The sequence below is a fragment of the Pithys albifrons genome, chromosome 10 (assembly GCF_047495875.1).
Source record: "Pithys albifrons albifrons isolate INPA30051 chromosome 10, PitAlb_v1, whole genome shotgun sequence".
Taxonomy (NCBI): domain Eukaryota; kingdom Metazoa; phylum Chordata; class Aves; order Passeriformes; family Thamnophilidae; genus Pithys; species Pithys albifrons.
In genome coordinates, this window is record NC_092467.1 from 19,043,593 (window position 1) to 19,065,673 (window position 22,081).

Genomic DNA, 22,081 nt, shown 5'->3' on the forward strand with positions numbered 1-22,081 from the left:
TATGTAATAACTGATGCCGGCAGTTGATTTGTTCAAGTGACTTTCTAGCTGTCTTTGGAATGGTCCTCTGTAAAAACTGTATTTTTCCCTTGGGTCTTTATAAACTTTTTTTTTCAATGAGAGCAGAGCACTTCCAATGCATAGGTTTTAACCAGATACTTCTGGAAACTTTCAGGGGTGCTAACTGCCCCTGGGGTAGGTGGGCTGTTGTATTAGGTGCTTTGTTTTATCCACTATCTGCTCCCTAAAAACACTCTTTAGTAGACTGTGTCAGTGTGTTGGATAGGACTTGATCTTGCTACTTGTTCTTTACTACTAATGATGGTCTCTGCAAGTTCTGGCTTGCTGGTGTTTCAAATGCAAAGACAAAACACTACGCTGGTAAGAGTGAGGTGAGTGACAGCCTTTTTTCTTTCCTTTTTTTTTTTAATTTCCTGCCTAGTGTTTACCTTCCTAATAATTAAGCTTTTTTTGTTGAAAGTGAATGCCATTTTGCCTTGTTTAGGCTGCAATCAGGTGTCTAGAACAGACGAGGGTTTTGTCAGTATTTCGATGTATCCAGGTTCTGCAAACTTAAATGCTTCTCTTCCTGAAATTTCTTTGGGACAGAAGAGTCAACTTTTCTCCTAATGTTAATCTGCAGAACTTGTTTGTGTCAAGATTAGCTTTCTAGTGCATGCTCTAGGGCCCTGGATGATCCAAGTGCTCTTCTGCAGGCTGTAGAATGATCAGCATTAACTGTTGCCAGCAGTTTCTTTTCCCATAAAATGTGTAATCTTTACTTTGTAAGATGCTGGTGTTTTCCAAATTTGCTACTATTTTTCTGGTAGCTTTTTGAAATGTCTCTAAATCATACACTTCCAGCATGTCTGAAAATAAGCTCTATTTTCCTTACTGCTCTGCCCTCTGCTAGTACTTCAGAAATGTTGAGAGACCTGAACTTAGAAAAAGCAGATAATAATACTGTATATGTTGATAACTACTCATATTGGTATAACAGCCTCATGGCTTCCTGAGGCCTGGTGCCTCTCTTCCCCAAGGCAGGTGAGGTACATCCTGTACCCTTGGCATTGTGAGCCATGGTGAAGGAGCCGTGGCTCCTCTTTAAAGCTCCAACTTCAATTGTCTCTTTCCAATTTAGTAGGACATTGAATGTGACCTGCCAAAGCCATTGCTCAGATAAATACTTGTTTGTGAGAGAATCCTCAGGGAATGAGGGAAAGTTATCAACAGACAGAATGCAGAGAATACTTCCAACTCCTAACTCATTTTAAGACTCAATTTCTGTAATGGAATCAAAAGCTTTCTTGTCCAGTATTGATTTTTTTTAATTGTTTAATCATATGAGCTGCTTGCTAGCTAGGCTAGACTGCTACTTCAGCCCTACCATATTAGCGTGGGTCACTAATGTGTTGTAGAAACCATTTTGTGTCTTCACCATCTGGTGTTCTGTTTTGGTTTTTTTTCCTCTTGGAAAAAAAAAGAGATAAGAGCTGCTTGCTGGAGGTTATTACAGGCTCTCTGTTCCACAGAGGTTAAACGTAATAGGAAACCTGGCATATGTTGACTCTTAATTCTGCACATTAATACATATTTGAACACAGTTGCTGATTGATACGTGGTCCCACTCCAACTGCTCAGGAGGTGATGCACAGTAATGGAAGTGGTACTGGAGCATAAACTTTTGCAAAGTGCTCTGAATATAGGCTGTTCCTTTTTGTTATCTTGTTCTCTGGGAATAAAAGCTTTTGCTAATTGCTTATAGGACTTAAGAAAAAGAGGAGAGAAAGTGATGAGACATTGAGAAGGTTGCATTGGGAAGAAACTGGAAGAAAGGAAGAAAATTGCCTAAGCCATTTTCGAGGTGAGCATTCAAGTGAGGGGAACCGGGTGAATAGGAGTTTGGCTCTTATTTTGGGTTTGTTTTTTTTATAAAACAGAAGAAGTGCTGGAATGGAGTCTGTTTGGCATTTCATGTATAATGTTCCTGTGCAAGGCTGTATCTAGCCTTTAACTCTGTCTACGCTTCATGGTGTAATTGTTACCAGGATTTCTGAGAAGTGGAGCAGGGATGTTCTGCTGAGAGTTTCTTGTCTGTCCTACTCTGAACAGACTCTGCACTACTTGCCTGCTCTCAGTAAACGATTTAGATAGGTAGCAATGGGGTCAGCTCCACCTGATCATAGTCTTCAGATAAATTTGATCTTGTACTACTTTCTGCATTCGAGTTTGGCTTGTCCTTCATTGCAGAGCTGTGTGTGTGTATTCCTGCCCGTTGGAAGTGACATGAGCCTGAAGGTTTTTGTATCATTGGGTTGGGTGTGAGGTGGTTCTTGTTTGCTTTTTAAACTAAGTTTAAAAGAACAGCTACCTGTGATGCTGGGAGGAAGTGACACGTCCTTGTCGGCTCTATTCGGATCTACTCGCAGCAGCTATTGCAATTTTGTAAGTCTTGCTTTTGTTTCCTAATGTGTGAATGATGATGGACCTTCTGATGGACTTTTCGGGCAGTGCAGCCCTTTAGACTTGTGCAGCTCCCGATCTCGCTCGTGTGCCCCGGAGCTGCCGCGCATTGGGGAGAGCCGAACCTCCGCACCGGGGAGGAAACAAACTCATCGGAGAGCTTTCCTGCTCCGTTCGGGGCAGGTGCGGAGCAGGCGGGCAGGGCCGGGCGGGTTAAGGCGGCGCGGGGCGGGACGGGGCGCGGAGCGGAGCGGGCGGGCCCGCTCTTCGCGGCGGCGGCGGCGCTGCTCCGCTCCGCGCCGGGAGCTGCCGGTGAGTGGGACCACGGGTCCTGGGGCAGGGCTTGAGCCCCTGACAGCGGGGCCGGGGCGGCGGGGCGGGCGCAGGGCGGCGGAGGACAGCGGTGGGAACACCGATATCGGGGGTCGGGCACGTTCCCTGAGGACGAGCGGCTCCCCCAGTTAATCGGCCAGGCAAAACTTTCTGCAGCTCTGAAAAGCTCTCCGCAGCGGTGCCGGAGTCCCGGGGCGCGCCCCGGCCCGGTGCCGGTGAGGAGAGCTGGAAGCGCGCTCGGCCGCCCCCGCCGCGGGTCCGGAGCCCGGCGGGGCAGAGCCCGGGGAGCGCCGGCGCTGCCGCTCTGCCCGGCGGCACGTCGCGATGCTTGCGGACGTGTATATGCATATACAAAAATACAGGTACTTCCCAGGTATGTACACCTGAGTTTCCGTACATTTGAGACTCCGTTTGCACACCTCGAGGTGCGCGTGTGCCGTGCCCTGCTGGATCGCGGGTAGCTGGTATGGACTGCGGGGGACTGGCACAGGGGTCTTCTGTGAGGTGGCTTTTTAAAAATAAGATAGCTCAATCTATGCAGTACACCGAAAAAATATACTGCCGTTATTTAGGATTGTATCTTTTGATTAGTCCTTTCCCTTAAGGAAACAAAAGTCAGGGAGGCGAGGAAGGAGTGAAGGCAGTACCCTTGTGTTTCCAGAGGCCATGTAGTTAACTCTGTTCTCCCTTCTGTGATACATATCTAGAGAAAGACACTTATTACAGACTGGTGAGGTGCATTGCTGTAGCTCTGTTCTTTAAGCTGTGCTGCGTATGTGGTTTCCTTGATGTTATTATAGTCTTCTAAGAGGTGCAATAGGAAACACAACTCAAATCCATTATACAGTAAAAAGTCTGATTTCACTAAGCTTATCTGTGTGTTGAAAATGAAAGTAAATGCAAACAAATTGAGCAATTCCACAAATAAATCTACACAATCAGTAAAGAAGCAGCAGCTCTTACCAGCAAGGGAGGATGAAAGATGTATTTAGCTTTTTTTCAGAATGCTAGACAAAAGCTTCAGACAAGTTAGACTGGCTGTATCCTTATCCTCCTGTGTTAAACTGACCATTAGCCACTTTAGAACATTCTCCAGAATAGTCCTTATGCTATCAGATAATTAAATAAAATCTCTGATGTATAAGACTTGTCACTGTAGAGATCATATTTTTCTTGGGTAGATTGACACACCTGGATTCTACTGTTATGCCATTAGGTCCACTTCTAGGTCTTCAGAAAATATTTTTTTGAGTTTGCTATTTCTAGTAGTTTCACTGACTTGTTTGCTGCAAACCCAGGTTCTGAATCTGTTAAAGGATCACTTACAGTCAGGTGACTTGTCTTAATCAGCAGTGGTGTGATTCAGGTCCGCATCAGCTATGTGCTGAAAATAAAACAGTAAAAGTTGACTTGGTTGGAACTGTGCTGAAATAGTCTGTATTCATGTTCTGTAGGCTTGTGAAACAGGACTGATTTGATGAATGGTAAACTGGAGCTGATAGTGATCAATGGGTGGACCTGGAAGTTCTGCAGAAATGGGAAATTTACTTTAGAAGCAGAACAAACATTTTCTTCTAGGCATGTTTCACAATGTATAGGCTTTTTGAATGACTTTTAAATATTTTAAATGCTGTGTCTGTTTCTGCATTATAGGATGACCAGCTAGCTCCTTCCAGAACCACACTTAAAGGAGACTAAATGAAGGCTTTGCAATGAAGTTTTTAGTTTGAAGTCCATATATAGATTTAGTGAACCATAATTTCAGAAAGTCTTAAATTACCAAAGTCTGAAGTCTAACTTGTGGTAACTAGTGAGTTACTTGCTATCTGTCCCTAACAACTTTCTGTGATGGATCAGAGCTTTCAAATTAGTGCAGTACGGCAGTTTCATGCTAAAGGGATTTTAACAGCTGGAACCTGAGCTTTATAATACCTTGGTAGAGGTGCTCCTGTATCTCCATGCTTCACAGGTCAGCTGTCAGTGTCAGCCTCTTGCAGTTTACAGAGGAACAGCACTGTCACATACATGCACGGGGTGACACTTCTGTGCCTCAACAGTGGTTTTTAAGACTCTTATCGAACTATGTGTACAAAGCACTGTGGTCTGTAGCTGGCAGTACTACTTCCTCTCTCTACAACTTTAAATATTTAGTCTTGAGGTTCTACATTTTTGGTATGTTTAATACTTTTCTTAAGATTCTTTGTTTGGACCATATAGCATTGATATTTTATGCAGGATGTAAAAAAAAATGTTGCCACTACTGACATCTATAGGTTGGCAAGGAATTATCTTGATTCCCTTCACCCCACTACCTTCCTAGTCCAAAAGATGACACCATTAAAATGGATTATTACCGGAAATATCCAGAACCATGGTGGAATTATAAGTGTTGCTGTACTTTCCATCAAGTTAATATTATGTAGATGAAGCAGGCTTGAAGAGAAAATGGATGGGATGCTCTGATCTCCTTATTCTAAAAGGCATTGAAGACCAAGGGAATGGGATAATGCTGCTTGAAAGTATTTGAATTGAGTTCAGGCAGTTATCTGAAATTTAGAATACTTAGGTTAAAAAGAAAACCAAACAAAAACACAAGTAAATTTTCTTAATAGTAAGTAAGTTCTCTGGATGAAAAACTTAGTCATTGAGCCTTACAATTTTTCAACATCAACTTTCCTTTCATCAAATTTTTCAAGCTGGATTTTTACAATGTTTTTTAAAAAAGTATATTCTCAGGTCCTTGAAGTGTAACATGTATCATGCTGTTTCAAGCACAGGCAGTGCCTGCAAAATTTATATAATGAGAAAAAGTACAACAGTTACTTCTGAGATAATTTGTCTCTGTAAAACCTGTTAAATAATGTTGGCTTCCATTACATCCCCTAATAGTACCAGATAAAAAAAGCTTTAGTTTAAATGGAGATACTTCTACAGAACTTTGTGTTCTCTATGTGCTTTCTTTCAGTTTGTTTCTCTAAATTGATTTTGGTTATAATATCAATTAACTATTAAAGACAATTAGAAGTGAGCCAGAGCACTTACTTCACAAAACTCCTCCTCACAGTTACATATTAACATTTTTGGCCTCTGCTGTGTTACACACCCTTTTCTACAGTGGTATTTCTTTCTAAGCTGAGGTAACCTGAATGGGTTTCTTGGGTTACTGTGCAATCATTTGGCTGTGTTTTTCTCCGTGGCTATACATGTACACAGGGTGTGGAGGGGAACAAGGAACCAATTCCCTTTCTGAACTAATACTATTTGTATGTATAGCTTTGGTGTCCAGTGCCCTGGCTTCCTTCTGCCTGTGCCTTCGTCTGGGAAATGAGGTGAAAGAGAGCTTTTCAGTAATAAAAAAAGTAAAAAGAGTACTGGTGGTTTATCCAGGAGCAGAGGATGTTTATCCAGGACAGAGGGTGTTAGTGTCTTCCTTTGGCATGGGGTGCTGGCAAGCAAGTGCAGTGCTGCGGGGAGACCCTGGCAGGGCCTGCATGGGCTGCAAGCCTCCAGACACTCCTTTTGTGGTGCTGTGTCAAGGGCCATCTGCTGCTTGTAGGATAAATTTAAAATGCCTAAGCAGTATGTGAAGGTAGGCAATTGCTGCTGTTTGATATTTCTCTACAGTAACAGTTTGAATGCAAAGAGAATATTTCAAATGACTCTCCTCCTTGTTCTGCCCCCATGCCTGTGATCAGTCAGCATGATAAACTCACCTTTCTGAAGAGTAACTTTGTAGTAAGTAAGTTTCAAAATCTCTTAGAAATCTATATTTAATACCTCATCTTTGCTAATGGCGCAGGGGAGGCAGGGACATGAAGTGCTCAGGCAGAGCTGGCAGCCTGCCTGCTTTGCAGTCTGAGCCTGGGCACAATTTACTCCTATGCTCCATCCCACAGACCTGCCCGGACTGTACTGGCTTCATGATCTCTCCTGTTCCAGAGTGTATCATTTTGGATGCTGAACTGCCCTGAAATTCTGCACAGAAATCCCTGTGCCAGCTCAGAAAAACCAGCAGGAAAACAGACTGGGGTTCTGCCTGGGCAAACATTCCTCCCTCCCTTAACCTAACTGCCAGCCCTGCTTAGAGGACTTAATTGCTGTTGTCCTCCTGTAGGTTCACTCTTGCTCTGTTGACTTCTCAGTCCATGTGCAAATTTGGCTTGAATCCTCTCACAGTAGTTTTCTGCGCCAGCCCAGGCCTGTCTGCTCCCTCTCTCATTTGTACAGGAACAGGGATGAAGCCATCAAAGTCCCCCCAAACTGACGCCAACCCTTCAATAAAGTTGTGGCCAATGTATTGAAACCGCTTGGTTTTTAATGGACAGGAAAGAGCAGAAAACCACAGGGGTGTGCCATGGATCACATTAGGGCTTGCAGGCTAAATTTTATAATGACCTTCTCAGTAAAATGCTATTTGTGTTTTCCTTCAGAAATGTCTGCATTAATAATAAGTAACTCAACTTAGAGCTGATTTACAGGCCAGATTTAATTTCAAATCAAAGTGATTTCAAAGGAAGTTTTAATCACAGTTTGGATCACTAAAATCCTTGATTTAAATAACTAATATTAAATTTCTTTTTAAATACGCAGATTTTTAGTAACTTTATTGAAGTAAACTAGATTGAATAACAAGCAGTAAAACATGTTAGCTTGCAACTAGCTGAACCTTTTGTCCAGAACATTATTTAGGTTATATTCTATTTCACTAACTCTTTGTTTAGACAGCTGGTGTAATATATTTCTACATATTCATGCAAATTCTTGACTTCTATTTTAAGAATGGTGAAGAACATATTCTGACTTGATATGAGTTACATAGAGGAATTTAAAATTAATTAAAACATAGAAGCTGTCATTAAGACAAGCAGCTCAAGATGTGATGGGTTGGGAAGAATTCTTAACATGTGTTTTTGCATCTGAAAATGGTTTAACTGAAATCTCAAATCCTTTGAGATTTTTTGGAGTAGAAGAATTTTTCCTCTCAAAAAAAAAAGGCAGCTTGAAAGTTTACTCAGTGGTAGAGGAAAATGCACTTCACAGTCCATCAGTTTCTGATCTTTGTAGCCACAATTGGTGGAACTGAAGTAATTAAATAGACAGTAATAAAGAAAAGAACTTTTTAGACAAGGCTATGCTTTTGGTACTTGTAAAGTTTTGATGTATCTACCTGCAAGTGACTTTTGGCAAGATATTAGCCCTACTCAGCTGTAGAATACTCAGCACAAGATTACTGCTGGAGGTCTGTGTGATGGGATATGAAATGCTGAGTGGCATGGAAGAAGTGAATAGAGATTGTTTACTGTGAATTCTCATAAAATACCCAAGGAATATCAAGCTCATGGAAGGCAAATTCAAAGCAAAGAAGGCAATTCTTCATAAGGTATGTAGCAGAACTGGAGAGCTCTCTGCTGCAGACTCTAGGAGACTCTTGCCTTTCTAAGTCTATGCTGACAAGTTTAGCTGTTTTTCTACTAACACTGAACAATATTTTGCCTGCATATTTAAATTTTTGTGTACTAAATAAACAGATGTGAAATATGTAATATTTAAGGGTGGAATTATTTTTTCTCTTCTTAAGTTTAAACTTGCTCTGATAAACATCTCTGATTTTCCTGCAGAAGAGAAGACCTGAAGAAGAAAGTGCTATAAGGACACATGACATGCCAGGAAACATGGGATTTATTACCATACTTCTTATACCTGGTGTGGACTTGGGCAGGACCACTGAGGATCAGCTGCATAGCTCTGTCATGTCTATACAGCTTCCCTGAGACCAGGCTAATTCTGCTGGGAGGACTTAAAATGAAAGTGTGAAGTCAATCACTGTCTGCAAGATCCCTGGTATTATAAGTGCTTTTTGTACCTGCGCTGGTACAGACAGCCAAGTGCTGCATCTGCTCTGAAAGACTGGGATGTAAACTAGCTTGAATTTGGCTGCTGCTTTGATGCAGCTTCCATTTGTAAATCTCCAGTCTGCTGTGTGACCCTGAGACCTCAGCTGGATGCTTTGCTACTCCTTCCTGCCTTACCTCAACACCTCAAGAGACCTCTTTCAAAATCATTTGTTATTTGAGCTCTGCTGTGTGACAGTGAGTGTTAGTAGTGTAATTATTTTGGTGAATTATGGATGTGTGAATATTTTTTTCTTTGGGTGCTACTTCAAATGAGGATGGGATCTCAATACACTGAGTATTTAGAATAAGTTTCTAGTTGATAGTCTAGATTTCCTTCAGCTTTTCTCCAGATGAGATGTAAAAAGCATCTGCAGATCTCTTTCCTGTCTCTGCAAGCAAGAGATTCATCTGTTGAGATGATTACACAGTAAGATACAACATGTTCGGAAAAAACCCTTCCCTATAATTTTCACAGGTTTTTTTTTTTTTTTACTCTGCCATTCTTGCCCAAAATGCTGCTTCTATTTGCAGGCATTTGGACTGTTCTGTAACCTTGGTGGGTTAGAGCAGTGCCATCTCTGCTGGCTGGGTTCCCAGCATTCTGCTACTTCAGTAGCTGTTGCCTGCAGCTCTTTAGAGACTTCTGGTCACTTAGACTGAATTTAACTTTTAAGTACTTCCTAGGTAAGAATGAGGAATGTATTGACTGCTCAACTTTCCCATATTGCCCTGGACAGGGAGCAGTGGGCATTGAATTCCAGTTGACTCATTGCAGTGGATCCACATTGCTGAGGCTTTTTTATTTTTAGGCGGGCGGGGGGTGTGGGGTGTGTGTGTGTGTGTGCTCTGTAATATTTCAACAAAAGGGATCATTTAGTTTTTTCCTTCCACTTCTTGTCCTTGAATAATTGTTCTTAGTTCAGACTATACTTAGATTTGATGCGTTAAGTAATATATTCCTTTATTAAAAAGTGGCTGGGTAGGTTGTTGAGGATAATGGGCAACAGTATCAAGTGGCCTGCTTTCATGTTAACTACTAGGGTGGGAATCAAGAAAAATCAACAAAAATAAAGGCTGAGCTAGTTCAGAAAAAACTAACAAAAATTATCACTTTGCTGAAAATATTAATTGTGGAATAGTGTGATTTAATTTAAAATTAGGTAATATAAGTATTGCATAAGAGAAATAGCATCAATAGTGTAACATAAATGACAAAAAATGAACCTTTTTAACTTAAAGCTTGGAAGAAATTTTTAATATAAAAGTGGCATGTTAGGCAGCCCACTGGGGATTGTTTAATTTGCTACCCAGTACCTGGAGAGATAAGATATAACTGTAAAAGGACCACAGGGTAATAATAGACTAAGTGAACCTGATGTTTATCTGTCATCAATTTTAGCTGCAGAGGTGACAACCTTACACTTTTTTGTTTCCTTCTGCCAATTCCAGGTCTTTTTTGTTTTCAGCCCCACTTAGTCTATCACTCTGGCACTCATGAAGGCCTAAGACTCACAAGCAGCTTTTAGCCTTGCTATGTCTCCTGTAGCTTTTTGTCACCATACTTCCTCCTGTCTATCCTTGCACTCAGACAGGTTTGCCACTCTGTATAATATCAAATAGGATTAGAGTCTTGTGCCATGGCTACATTCTTGGGTTTTGCTAAAACTATACATATCTATTAATGAAGTAATTATTTCAGATCCTGACAAAGAATGTGAGGGCTAGTGATGATCAGACATAAATTCTGCCTACTAGGCTGTGAGACCCCACATACGGTCCAGCAATCATGAGTAATTGCTGTCAGGTCTCCTGTGTAAATTAGTCTAAGTTCAGTTTGGTTCTTAATAAAGGCAGTCAAACTGCCAAGGCAGCTGACATTGACCTTGCCAGAGTAGCTGAAGTGTGATGTAATCTGGAACACAGACTCCCCTTTCCATTGTCATGTCTAATAGCCCTGTGTCCAAAATAGTGCTGAATGGGTATAAGAAATAAATTTCTAAACTGCTGCTGTTTCTAGGGCTTGCTTTATCCTGTGGTTGGGTAGGGAACTGGGTTTTGGTTTTGAAGATAACTGGGCTGTGTGGTTCTCACAGAGCTCTGGCTTTACAGCCCAGTAAAATAATCCCTGGTTTTAGAATAGTCAGATCTCTATATTTTTCCCTTTTCAGCACATTTGCTTAAATCCTGCAGTAGCAAATAACAGGTATCTGCTCAGAACATATAGGCCTGTAGTATCTTATATACAGACTTTTTAAACATTTATTTATATATAATTAAAAACCAAATTTTTTTTTCCAGTAATAGGTCTCTAATTGCTTAGTCAGTATAATGGAAGAGCTATGATTTATGCTTCCCTGTCCTGACTGGATACACTAAGAAATGGAAATAATGATGGGGCTGTGGCTCAAACATGGGATTTCACAGTAAGAATGGCTTGGCTGTTGCTCGGATTTTCTTCATGACCTCTAGAAAGTCACTTTTAACCTCTTAATTTCCACTTTGTTGTCTGTACAGTATGACTGCTATTGAAAAGAAACTGTGCTGGGGGTTTGTAAGCACATAAGTCCCTTAAAAATTCCTGATCCACTCATTGCCCACTCTGATCCTCCAGTGGTCAGAATATCTTCTTCTGCAACAACCCAGTATAGTTTGAATTGTTACTGAAGGCCTTAAACCATATACCCTCTCGTGTCCCTGTCACAACATCTTGTTCTCTAAAAAAGAAGCTGTTAGGTATGGTGATTGAAGCAAGGACTATTAGCTGATTGTTGATCCTTCTTTCTTTCTACCTTCCACCCTTCCTAGGATGCAGAGACTTTAATCCAGGATGAATGAATGCTACTATGATAAGCGCATGGACTTTTTCTATAATCAGACCAAGACGGACACAGCAGATGAGTGGACAGGGCCACAGCTCATTGTTGTTCTGTGTTTTGGGACATTTTTCTGCCTCTTCATTTTTATTTCAAATTCATTAGTCATAGCAGCTGTGGTCAAGAACAAGAGGTTTCATTTTCCCTTTTACTATCTTCTGGCCAATTTAGCTGCTGCAGACTTCTTTGCTGGAATTGCCTATGTCTTCTTGATGTTCAACACTGGCCCTGTGTCTAAGACATTAACTGTGAACCGCTGGTTTTTGCGTCAGGGTCTTCTGGACACCAGCCTGACGGCTTCCCTGGTGAATCTCCTCGTCATCGCTGTTGAGCGGCACATGTCGATAATGCGGATGAAGATCCACAGTAATCTCACAAAGAAGAGAGTCACCTTTTTAATTATATCAATTTGGGCCATTGCTATTTTCATGGGTGCTGTTCCTACCCTGGGTTGGAACTGCCTCTGTGACATTACCGTCTGCTCATCCCTGGCACCTATTTACAGCAGAAGTTACCTGATATTCTGGAGTGTCTTAAACCTGGTTGTCTTCTTCATTATGGTGGTGGTTTACATAAGAATCTACATGTACGTTCAGAGGAAAACTAATGTCTTGTCATCACACACCAGTGGATCCATTAGCCGTAGGAGAACCCCTGTGAAACTTATGAAGACTGTCATGACTGTCTTAGGTAAGAGATTACAAACCGTGATGTGCAAGGCTGGCAGTGCCAATGGATGGGTTGTTGGTTTGGTTTACCTTTTTTGTTTGGTTGGGTTTTGTGCATCTTTGGGTTGGTTTTGTTTTGTGTTTTTTAATATTCTTAAACAAACAAAAATACCTCAGCCCTCATAACACAAAAAATCCTCACTGAACTTTAAAGTGCTGGAGGCATTTAGACTCTGCAAAAACATGAGGTAGAGAACTGGTCAACACAGAGAAGAAAAGTGTCTCTGTTGTGTAGGTTCCTTGTTATAAAACACAAATTGTTGTGTTGTTTTGTTTCAGTGGTGGGTTTCTTTTGTTTTTCATGGGGTTTTTTTGAGGAGGGACATAACAAATCACTTTGGAGAAAGGCTTCTGAAGATTCACAACTACATAATATTCAAAATTTTCCCCAGAATGACATGAATCTGAGCAAGAAGTTTTCTGGAAACAAGGCATCACATGAGCAGGGCTTGTGCAGCTTGCTGCAGGTGAAACTGGGTGTGCACTGGGACATTTGTGAAGCTGGGCTTAGGTGGTGGAGGGACTCTAAAAGCACAAAAATGGCTTTACTGGTCTGACAACTCTTCTGATCATGTATGACCAGCATGGGAAAGCTGGTGTCCATGTATACCTGGGACACAGTTGTGTCATACTGCATCATGGTAGGGCTAGAGAGCTCTGGGAGCAAAGTGTAATTTTTCATGGAGGTAGGAGTTGCCAGGGTAGGAAGCTGAGGCTCCTCTTGTGGTTTTTTGATGCTGCTTGCACAGTCTGGTGTCTGATTTTATTTTTTTTTCTGAAATAATGGTGCTGTAATACACAGCATCCTTGTCTACCAGATGGTGTTTTAAAGTGCTTTAAAAGCTGAAATCAGTTAAACTTCACGGTGCCTGACCTTGGAAAAGAAAGCAATCTGATGATTCAAGCAAGTACAAGGTTCTCACTTAAACTTCTGTGTCTTCTGAAGTTGGCTTGTCCTCTACCAGAGCCTTTCCTTTCTAAATCCATCCACAGCTGTTCTTCCTTTTTTCCCCTTGATTTTACAGCACCTATAGAGAGTCAGTTTGGTGGTCATTCCTGTTCCCCTGCCCTTGACTTCAAGGCACAAGATTCAATATTTGCCCCATCTAAGCTCCCATGCAGTAAAACCCTAAACCATTCACCTTGAAGAAGAAAATCCCCGCAGAAGAACTGAATTTCTCCCAATATGCTCTTGCCCTAACGCATAAGCATCGACTAGACTGTAGTTAACTGCTGCACTGGAAAGAGGCAGAAAACACAGCACTTTTAAAATACAGTTCTCTGAGCACTTCTGTTGAAGGCAAAATGGCACCCAGCCAGCTGTTAAGGGTGTTGGAGGGACAGGGATGGTGACTGCTGTTTTCTCATCCCTTGTGGTCCTCTAGTCTGTGGCAAGCATTCAGAGCTCTCTGTGTTGCTCAGTGAAAATAAACCCCACTTTAAATCTCATTTGCAACTTAATCTGTCTTTTAATACAGAGTGGGGCCTTAGGACCGTGGGCTAATTTGAAGTTCAGCATTAGCTGTCTCTTACTCACAGAAGACAACTTTTTCAGTCATGAAATTAAACTATAATTCAGGCAAAGCATTTAGTGATATTGTGTGCTGGGCAAGACAAATTTAACTTAAAAAATCTGAGTGCTACTTTAAAGATCATAATTTTGTATATTTACTTTGTAAGTCAGAAACAAAACCAAACCAGAGCCTGCTTCCAAAAAAGTTGAATTAATGCCCATGTTGCTGGGTGTGCAATCTACTGCAAGCTCCTGTGTCAGAGGAAGTGTATCTTGGCATGTTCCTTCATATTGATACCCCAAATCTTGACTCCAAGAGGCTTTTTATAAACACTTTTGTAATAATTTGTTTCAAAGAATGAGAACTTATTTTTTAAACACTTTGAAATGTACTCTCCTGGCCAAGTCATTCAATCACACTGTGCAAAATGTATTAAAAACCAAATAGCATGTTTTCTGGACTTTCCAATTACCACAGCAGTCAGCAAGTGACCAAAGTGACTCTTCCAAAATTCTGCTTACATCCACTGATGCCACAGCCTACAGTTACATGCAGCACATGGGTTTTGCCCAGAGTAGTTATTTTTAATGGCTTGTTCCAAAACATCTGAAAATGCTTTGGAGTACAAGCCTGATAAGGTCTTAACTATAAGCCTATTTCAAAATGAACCAACATTCTTTTTCATGTGCTCTATTGGTTTCATAGGAGATCCAGGGCAAAATCCTTTTGTTGTGCTGCTATGTGAAAGGAGGCTGCATATAGCTTGGTGCTGCTGACATGCAGCTTCTCCCAGCTTCCTCCACCTCCCTCCTTGAGATGGCTGGGCTGTCCCTCCAGCAAAGCATCCCTGTCCTCTCTGTTTCTTCTCCTCCTGTGGCCCTACAGTTAAGAGTTGTGGGAATTCAGATTTCAGTATGATTTCATGAATTCTTCGTGGCCACAGCTGCAGGTCCCTTTTTGCTTGGATGGTCCTTCCAGAGGCTGGGAGTCAAGTGCCTGTCATTTGTGCACTTCCTAAAACCATCTAACGTAGCATAAGAGTAAGGCTCTCGCTTTGGCATGATGAACCACAGGTAGTTATCTAGTTAAACTAGGAGAAACCTAGCAAAAGGGGCTAAAATCCCTTGGGCTGACCTTGTGGCATAATCCCAGCTAAGCCTGTGACTATAGCTTTGAAGAAGGGTGGCTGCAGGTGTGCAGGTATGTGATTTTCAGGTGGTTGTGTATGTGGTAGCTCCTCTGAACTTGGCAGTGAGATTCCTGCTGAAATAGCAGCTTTGAGGTGGATGATTTTTAGTTTCAGTGAATTTATAGTTTAATTTGTAACTTGCTGTTTTAACTTGGTCACTCATGTGGCAAAGGCAGCAGGAAGTTACTGCACTCTTCTTTCAGTGTTGGAATGCTCAGGGACAGCTTTGATGTGCAGGATTTTATGAAATGATGCTGTTGAAGCACCAGTAGTTCTTCCAGATACACAGGAATTAATTTTCAAGCAGAGATGATGTGATCTACAGGAAAATCCATAGTTAAATCTGATGGAAAATCCTCAAACTCACCTTGAGGTATTGTGACACCTCATCTCCCATAATCCGATGGGAAGGCTCAGAGTTGTTCTTCTAATCCATGTTGCAGCCAGGTGGTATTTTATTTCACTTCTGTGAATTTTAAAGAGTTCCAGAAGTTAAATTATTTTTGGAGTGCAGCACTTTTTCCAGGGAGAAGAACTCCTATGGGATAAATAATCTGCAAACAAGAAAATTGCCAAAGGGCCAAGTCAAAGGTATATTTTTATGCTTAACTATGGTTCCCTCTGAAAGCTTGGTGGTAAAAATAACAAAATCTGAGCAAGGCTGCAAGTCAGAGACATGCCCTGCTTTCATCTCAGTGGTGCTAAGAGCAGGGTGTGAATCACTTGTTCTATCTCCATAGACAGGAAAATGTATTTTTGGAATGAAAGTAACAACCCCGTGAAAACATTAGCCAGTAACTTGGACACTGTAACTGCATTGCCCTGTCTTTGTCTTCAGTCATGGGAAATGTGCAAGGAGATGTCTGCAGATGTCTTTTATCTCCCCTTACTTTTGCAGCTGAAACCTTTTAGGGTTTTGTTTTTATTGGCAGGGGTATATCCTAGGAGTTCATGGACTAATTATACACACAACCTTGGGATTTTTTTTTTTTGAAGGAGAGATTTCTGTGAATCTTGTTAAATGTGGCTTTTGGGGTCTCTTTCCTCTCCTGCTGACTTCCATAAATGCAGGGCTGGACCTTCCATGCTTTGTGGTACAAGTAGTGGAAACGCTTTCAGTGTCTGTTCTAAGGCTGGTTAGTTACCATCTCAATTGGTGCATGGCACTGGTGTACTGGCAGCTTTGCCAGTGACCCTTGCTAGCTAGGGAAAGCTTTATGTCCAAATTCTTGCTGAGATACTGACTAGGCACTAGGCATGCAGGGGCCAAACCAGAGTGTAGTACAGAGACGGACCAGAAAAAACAAGTGTTGTGGTATCAGCATGCAGCTCCTGATGCCAGTGGGCTATGGAGGAATGTTACTGATGTTAACCAGTATCTCAAAACTAACACTATGAAATTAGTACTTAGCATCACAAAAATCTTGGTGCAGCAGAGTAGAAAATTCAGTTTCTGAAGAAAATGGTCTCTTGCCTTTCCGTCCAGTATTGCCTGGAACAGAGTAAATCAGTTGGTTGAATTTTGTCTGGAGTCCAGGAGCACAGATTTGCAGCAAGATCCATGATACCTTATCCTGGATACATTTTTCAGCAATCCTAATACTTATTAAGTCACACTTTCATTTCATATACCATTATAGCCTGCTTATCAAATGGGCACAGTGTCTGTTCAGGCCCTCAATGGGGAGAAGTGCCCAATGATGTTGACACCAGCCCATGTGTGCAGCACAGCTGATGGGTGACTGAGGTGTTGCTGAGCACTGGCTCTGGCACTGCCTGGGTTGTGCTGTGATCCAGCCTGCCCTTGCACTGCTTGCTTGCACAGCTTGGATATGGGAATATCATCGGCTTTAACAAACTGAGGTGGGCTTGCTTGATCTACCAAAATCATTGAACAGATACCCACACCCCCAGGGGAGTTTGTCAGCATGTAGTTGCTATTATCCTTATTTGTTGGATTATTTTCTTCTAAGCCCCAAAATGGGGAAACTCTGCTGTGATAAGTGATTGGAATTTCCTCAGTATATTGTTCAAACTGTTACTGCTGGGCAGGGTTGTAATTTTCTATTTCTGTATGTCAGACAGCAATTGTGGCTTGTGCTAAGTTAGTATTATCATGCATATGGCTACTCCTTCCCTGGGCTGTGGGTGAGGGATCACAGGGTGCAGTACAGCAGGGAGACCAGGGGGCAGATGAGGCAGTCCAGGGGCCCTCTCCAACTCATGGCCAATGGCTGCACTTGGTAGTGATGTTCCCCCTCCTCACCCGTGCTGCCCACACCTCTGTTCTTATGGCGGGGTAGTACTGGAACATGGGAAGATGGAAATACAATGTACAACATCCTCCTAAGCTGCAGGATTTATGCTTTCTTCATGTTGTATTCAGTCTAAGATCTCTTTTCCCTTTCTTTATTTTTTCTTTTTTTTTTATATTTTTTTTTTGAGGGGCTGGTAGAAAAGGAGTGTATGGTCCTATTTTCTCTTTCAGCTTTTTTATCACCTTGTTCTTCACCTGGGCAGCTGTCATTCCTGCCTTGCAGCTGGAACACAAGGGGAACTCTGCTGCTCCTAGGTTTGACCTGCAGTTTCTTGCTATGTTTTGGGGAAATGATTCTCTTGCAGAGTTTTCTTCTTTCCTCACCACTTTATACTTCCTCATCCTTTTTGTGTTTGTTTCTCTCTCCCCACCGCCACCGCTTCCCACTTCATTTCTTTGCCCTAACTGCAACTCCTTTGGTTCATCTTTGCTAACACATCTATTTGTTTCTTTCTCTTTTTTTCATGTGTAACTGAATATTTTCTTACATCCAAATTGTTGGGTCTCGAGTACCCAGCATGCTGAGCCTGGGAGGGAGCAGTGGAGGGAGGCAATCTCCGCTCTGCCAGCAGTGTTTGTGTGTTGCAGGCAGTGGCGTGCATCCTACACTAGCTGTGGGGTTTCCAGCCAGGACATGTGACGCCTGTTTTCTTTATTAGGCAGTGTGCTCCTAGCTCTGCAGAGTCAGCTGTAATGTGACAGGAGACTTGTCTCTTTGGATCATGTTGTGGCAATGGTGGAAGTGAACCACCTGGTATTTTCTCCTCCACACAGGAGAGAGATGAAGAGAAGAAGTTTGTGTTTGAGAGCCACTGCTCTGCTTGTAAATGCTCCAGAGCTCTTGTTTATTTATCAGCATGGATGAATCCCTGGTGTGATGGCCTTTTCCCACTTGTGTTTGAGCTGCTGCTGCCAGCAGCTGAATTCTTGCACGCTGCAGTCTTCTGAAAGCTGCCCTCCCTCCTGCCCAGGGCTTGGCAGGGGAGCTGTAGTACCTATAATTTTGATACTGTCATTAGAATTTTGTCCTCTCCTGCTTTTGTAATTTTTGTGTAGAATTGTGATGAACCAAATAATCTTGTAAGAAGCAAAACACTCCAAACCTCTAGAAGTTTGAAGTCAGGTTTGGTTTTCTTTTTTTTTTCCCTCTCCTTTATTTGTAGGTGCCTTTGTTGTCTGCTGGACCCCTGGCCTGGTTGTCTTACTGCTTGATGGTCTGAACTGTACTCACTGTGGGATTCAGAATGTTAAAAGATGGTTTCTTCTCCTGGCCCTGTTGAACTCTGTCATGAATCCAATAATTTATTCATACAAAGATGATGAGATGTGGGGTACCATGAAAAGGATGATTTGCTGCTTCTCTGAGGATAAGAGCCACAACAGACGCTCATCTCAAATCCCCTCAACAGTTCTCTGCAGGACCACAGATACCTCGGGGCACTACATTGAAGATGGCATTATTCAAGGGACAATCTGTGGTAAAGGAGATCTTGGTGGCAAAGGAAACTCCTGAGCTATGCAAGAGACTGACTTGGCTGGAAAAGGAGAGGGGGAAGGGAGAGATTTTGTAAGAAGATTGACTGGTAAAGCTAGTAAACAATATATCCACTTTGTTCCAGAGCCTCAACTCCAGTGTTAACAAAAGTTCTTATAAGTAATTGCCTGATGGAAAAACACTTTGTAATGAAGAAAACTTTCTGTGCTGCCTTCTCGTTTTTTACTTTTAAGTACATTAAATCATTTTTTCATGTGAATGGAATAAATACCTCTCAGAGATTTCTCGTGCATGGAAAGAAAATGCAAGCAACATAGTAAGACCCTCCTTAAGCTCCTACAGAGAGAAGAAACCTGCCTGACTCTGCAGGTTTGGCATTCATTGAGTATTTATTCTTTGAGCATTTTCTGTATATCTTGAGGAGCATTGTAAGCTTGGTTGGACAAAATTGTGACCTGTTTTCTCAGTTTATGAAGTTCACGAAATGGTTCATACTCGCCTCCTCTCTTCCTCCTCCTGATCTTGCTTTCAAAATAGGTAATTTGATGGTTTATTAAATCTATACCAGAAACCTGGCTGTGATGGGATACCCAGACCAGATGCCAGTGTGCGTATGTTTGACCATGGATTGTCAGGATCTGAGAGTACAGAAAGCAGAAAAGCCATTATTGCTTCCAGAGTGGGGTGAATGCTTCAAGGGAAGACATTGCACTCTTTTCTGCTGTTGTGTGGGCAGGTGTTGAGGGTGGATTAACAGAAAAGCATTATACTCATTTCTTACTTCCCCAGATATCATCAAATGGGTGTGCTCTGCTCCTATTTACCTGCTGTGCCACTGAGAGAAATAAGATCCAAAACTCCATTTTACAAGAGTGAGCTTTTCAGGGAAGTTTAAATACATATATATTCAGGTTCAATCAAGCTACTTAAAACAGAAATTAACTTACAGACAAAAGAAGCTTAAAACCAATTTAAACCCTATAAGAGTATACCATGCATGCATTATTGGACCTTGTTTGGGCCACATTTAACCTCTGATTTGCAAAGAGATCTTTCTGGAACAGGTACTTGAGGAAGAGGCCATGAAACACTGAGCAGTGAAGGGCTTTCAGCATTGTGACTAATCAAATCTAGCATTGATGCAGCCACAACCCAAACAGCTGAAGTTCTGACTTATGGAGTATGCTCTAATGGAGGATCCAGCAAAACAAAGGCCTTGGGTAAATTTTTAAAATTTAAAATTTTAAATCAAAAATTGGATTGGAGATTTCTCAGTACTCTGTAAACTTGGTTCCTACTCTCTGGTTTCAGCAGTAGTGAGCTCCCTGTCTTAATTTCAAAAGGAGTTACCTGTGTTGCCTCATAAAGTGTGTGATCCCTGATGTTAAAACAGGTGACCACAACCAGAGGTGACTTTGAAAAGCTTTGGAAATTTTGACCACTTGGAATAGCCAGAAAACAACACTAAGAGCCAACACCAAGAGTGTATTATATTAATCTGAAAGATGAAGATCAGCTGCGGTTTGGACAAATTCTTCCTTTGGTGCAACTTACATGTGGATATCTGGACTGTGTTGGTCAAAACAAAAATGGTGCTTGGCACAAAGGCCCAGTAGGGGATTTGAAGAATATGTTGGAAGATTTCATAGCAACCCTAAGCTTGCAAGCACAGCATGGCCCCGTTTGGAGAGCTGTCCCATAACATCTTGTAGGGATGTGGCCCAGTGTTCAAGGCAGATGCTCTATTCCAGTAATGCTAAAAATGTTTACAAAGTTGTTGCCATTATAATGCAATTTTCTTGTGCAAATACTACTTCACTGCTTTGATGTTTTGAAAAGTATGTAAAGTGGTGCTTTTTTAGAGGCAGTGGTGTGGTAGGTTGACCCTGGCTGGAGACCAAGAGCCCACCAAAGCTGCTCCATCACTCCTCTCCTCAGATGGACAGAAGAGAGAAAATATGGTAAAAGGCTCCTGGGTCAAGATAAGGACAGGGAGAGACTGATCACTCATTAGACTTGACTTGGGGCAAAATTAAATTATTACCAATCAAATCAGAGTAAGATAATGAGAAACAAAACAAAATCTTACGAAGACTTTTCTTCTTCCTGGGCTTGGCTTTACTCCCAATTTTCTCTGTCTCCATCACACAATGTTGCAGGGGGATAGGGAATGTTATCAGTTCATCAGTTGCTGCCCCTCCTTCCTCCTCAGGGTGTGAATTCCTCACACTCTTCCCCTGATCTGTCATGGGGTCCCTCCCACAGGAGACAGTTCTCCACAGACTTCTCCAATGTGAGTCCTTCCCACAGGCTGCAGTTCTTCACAAACTGCTCTAGTGTGGGTCCCTGACATGGGGTGCACCCTTTCAGGAACAGGCTGCTCCAGTGTGGGTCCCTCAAGGGATCACAAGACCTGCCATCAAACCTGCTTCAGCATGGGCTTCTCCACAGGCTGTGTGTAGATATCCGCTCCATCATGGGCCCCTATGGCAGGGGTGCAGCTGCCTCACCACAGTTTGCACCACAGGCTGCAGGACAGTCTCTGCTCTGCCACCTGGAGCATCTCCTTCCTAACTGATCTTGGTGTTGGCACAGTTGTTTCTTTCATACGTTCTCACTTCTCTCTTCAACTGCAGTTGCACAGATTTTTTTTTTCACTTGTCTTAAACACATTCTCCCAGAGGTGTTACCACCATTGCTGATGGACTCATGATGGGTCTGTCTTGGAGCTGGCTGGTATTTGCTCTGTCAGGATTTGGAGAAGCTTCTACTGTCTTCTCACAAAAGCCACCCCTGTAGCCCCCTCTGCTACCAAAACCTTGCTATGCAAACCCAACACAGGGGGCATTGCAAAGGCATGGCATGCAAACACCTCTGTCCCTACAGCTACAGGCAGTGCACAGTTTGTCCTAACTAGGCTGAAGCTCTGTATACAAAGCTAATGGAAAATAAAATGCTACTTCAAAATAAAATTCTCGTTCTGTTTCCTGTTTGAATGGTATTTGACAAGGAACTGTTGTTTCATATTACCATGGGGCCAGAGTGTCACTGGGGGAATGTTTTAACAAAATTTTCATGTTTACCAGAAATACTAGGCAGTATATAACTTGGTTGAGTTATGCCATGAAGAGAACTTGGGTGAAGATCTTGAACATCTGCAGCAACACAGAAAACACTAGGTCTCTCCTGCAGAGCTTGGGATGTGGATGATTTTTCCAGGTAAGCAGGAAAGTGTTACTTCTGTAAAGGTAAAGGACCTCATTTGTAGAGCACCT

The 22,081-nt window shown here is 42.1% G+C and overlaps 1 protein-coding gene across 2 annotated transcripts; it reads left to right on the forward strand.

The window, feature by feature from the left end:
* The first annotated feature begins 1,746 nt into the window (after nt 1–1,746).
* Nucleotides 1,747–21,772, forward strand: LPAR3 (lysophosphatidic acid receptor 3). Of its 2 annotated transcripts, none has more exons than XM_071565508.1 (4): nt 1,747–1,864; nt 8,415–8,885; nt 11,496–12,253; nt 18,475–21,772. In XM_071565508.1, exons 3-4 carry the CDS (start codon nt 11,518–11,520, stop codon nt 18,822–18,824), a joined length of 1,086 nt encoding a protein of 361 aa, XP_071421609.1. In that variant the 5' UTR covers nt 1,747–1,864; nt 8,415–8,885; nt 11,496–11,517; the 3' UTR covers nt 18,825–21,772. The 2 variants fall into 2 exon arrangements, with proteins under 2 accessions (XP_071421609.1, XP_071421608.1); XM_071565507.1 differs by lacking the exon at nt 1,747–1,864 and adding an exon at nt 2,693–2,775.
* Nucleotides 21,773–22,081: the final 309 nt, after the last annotated feature.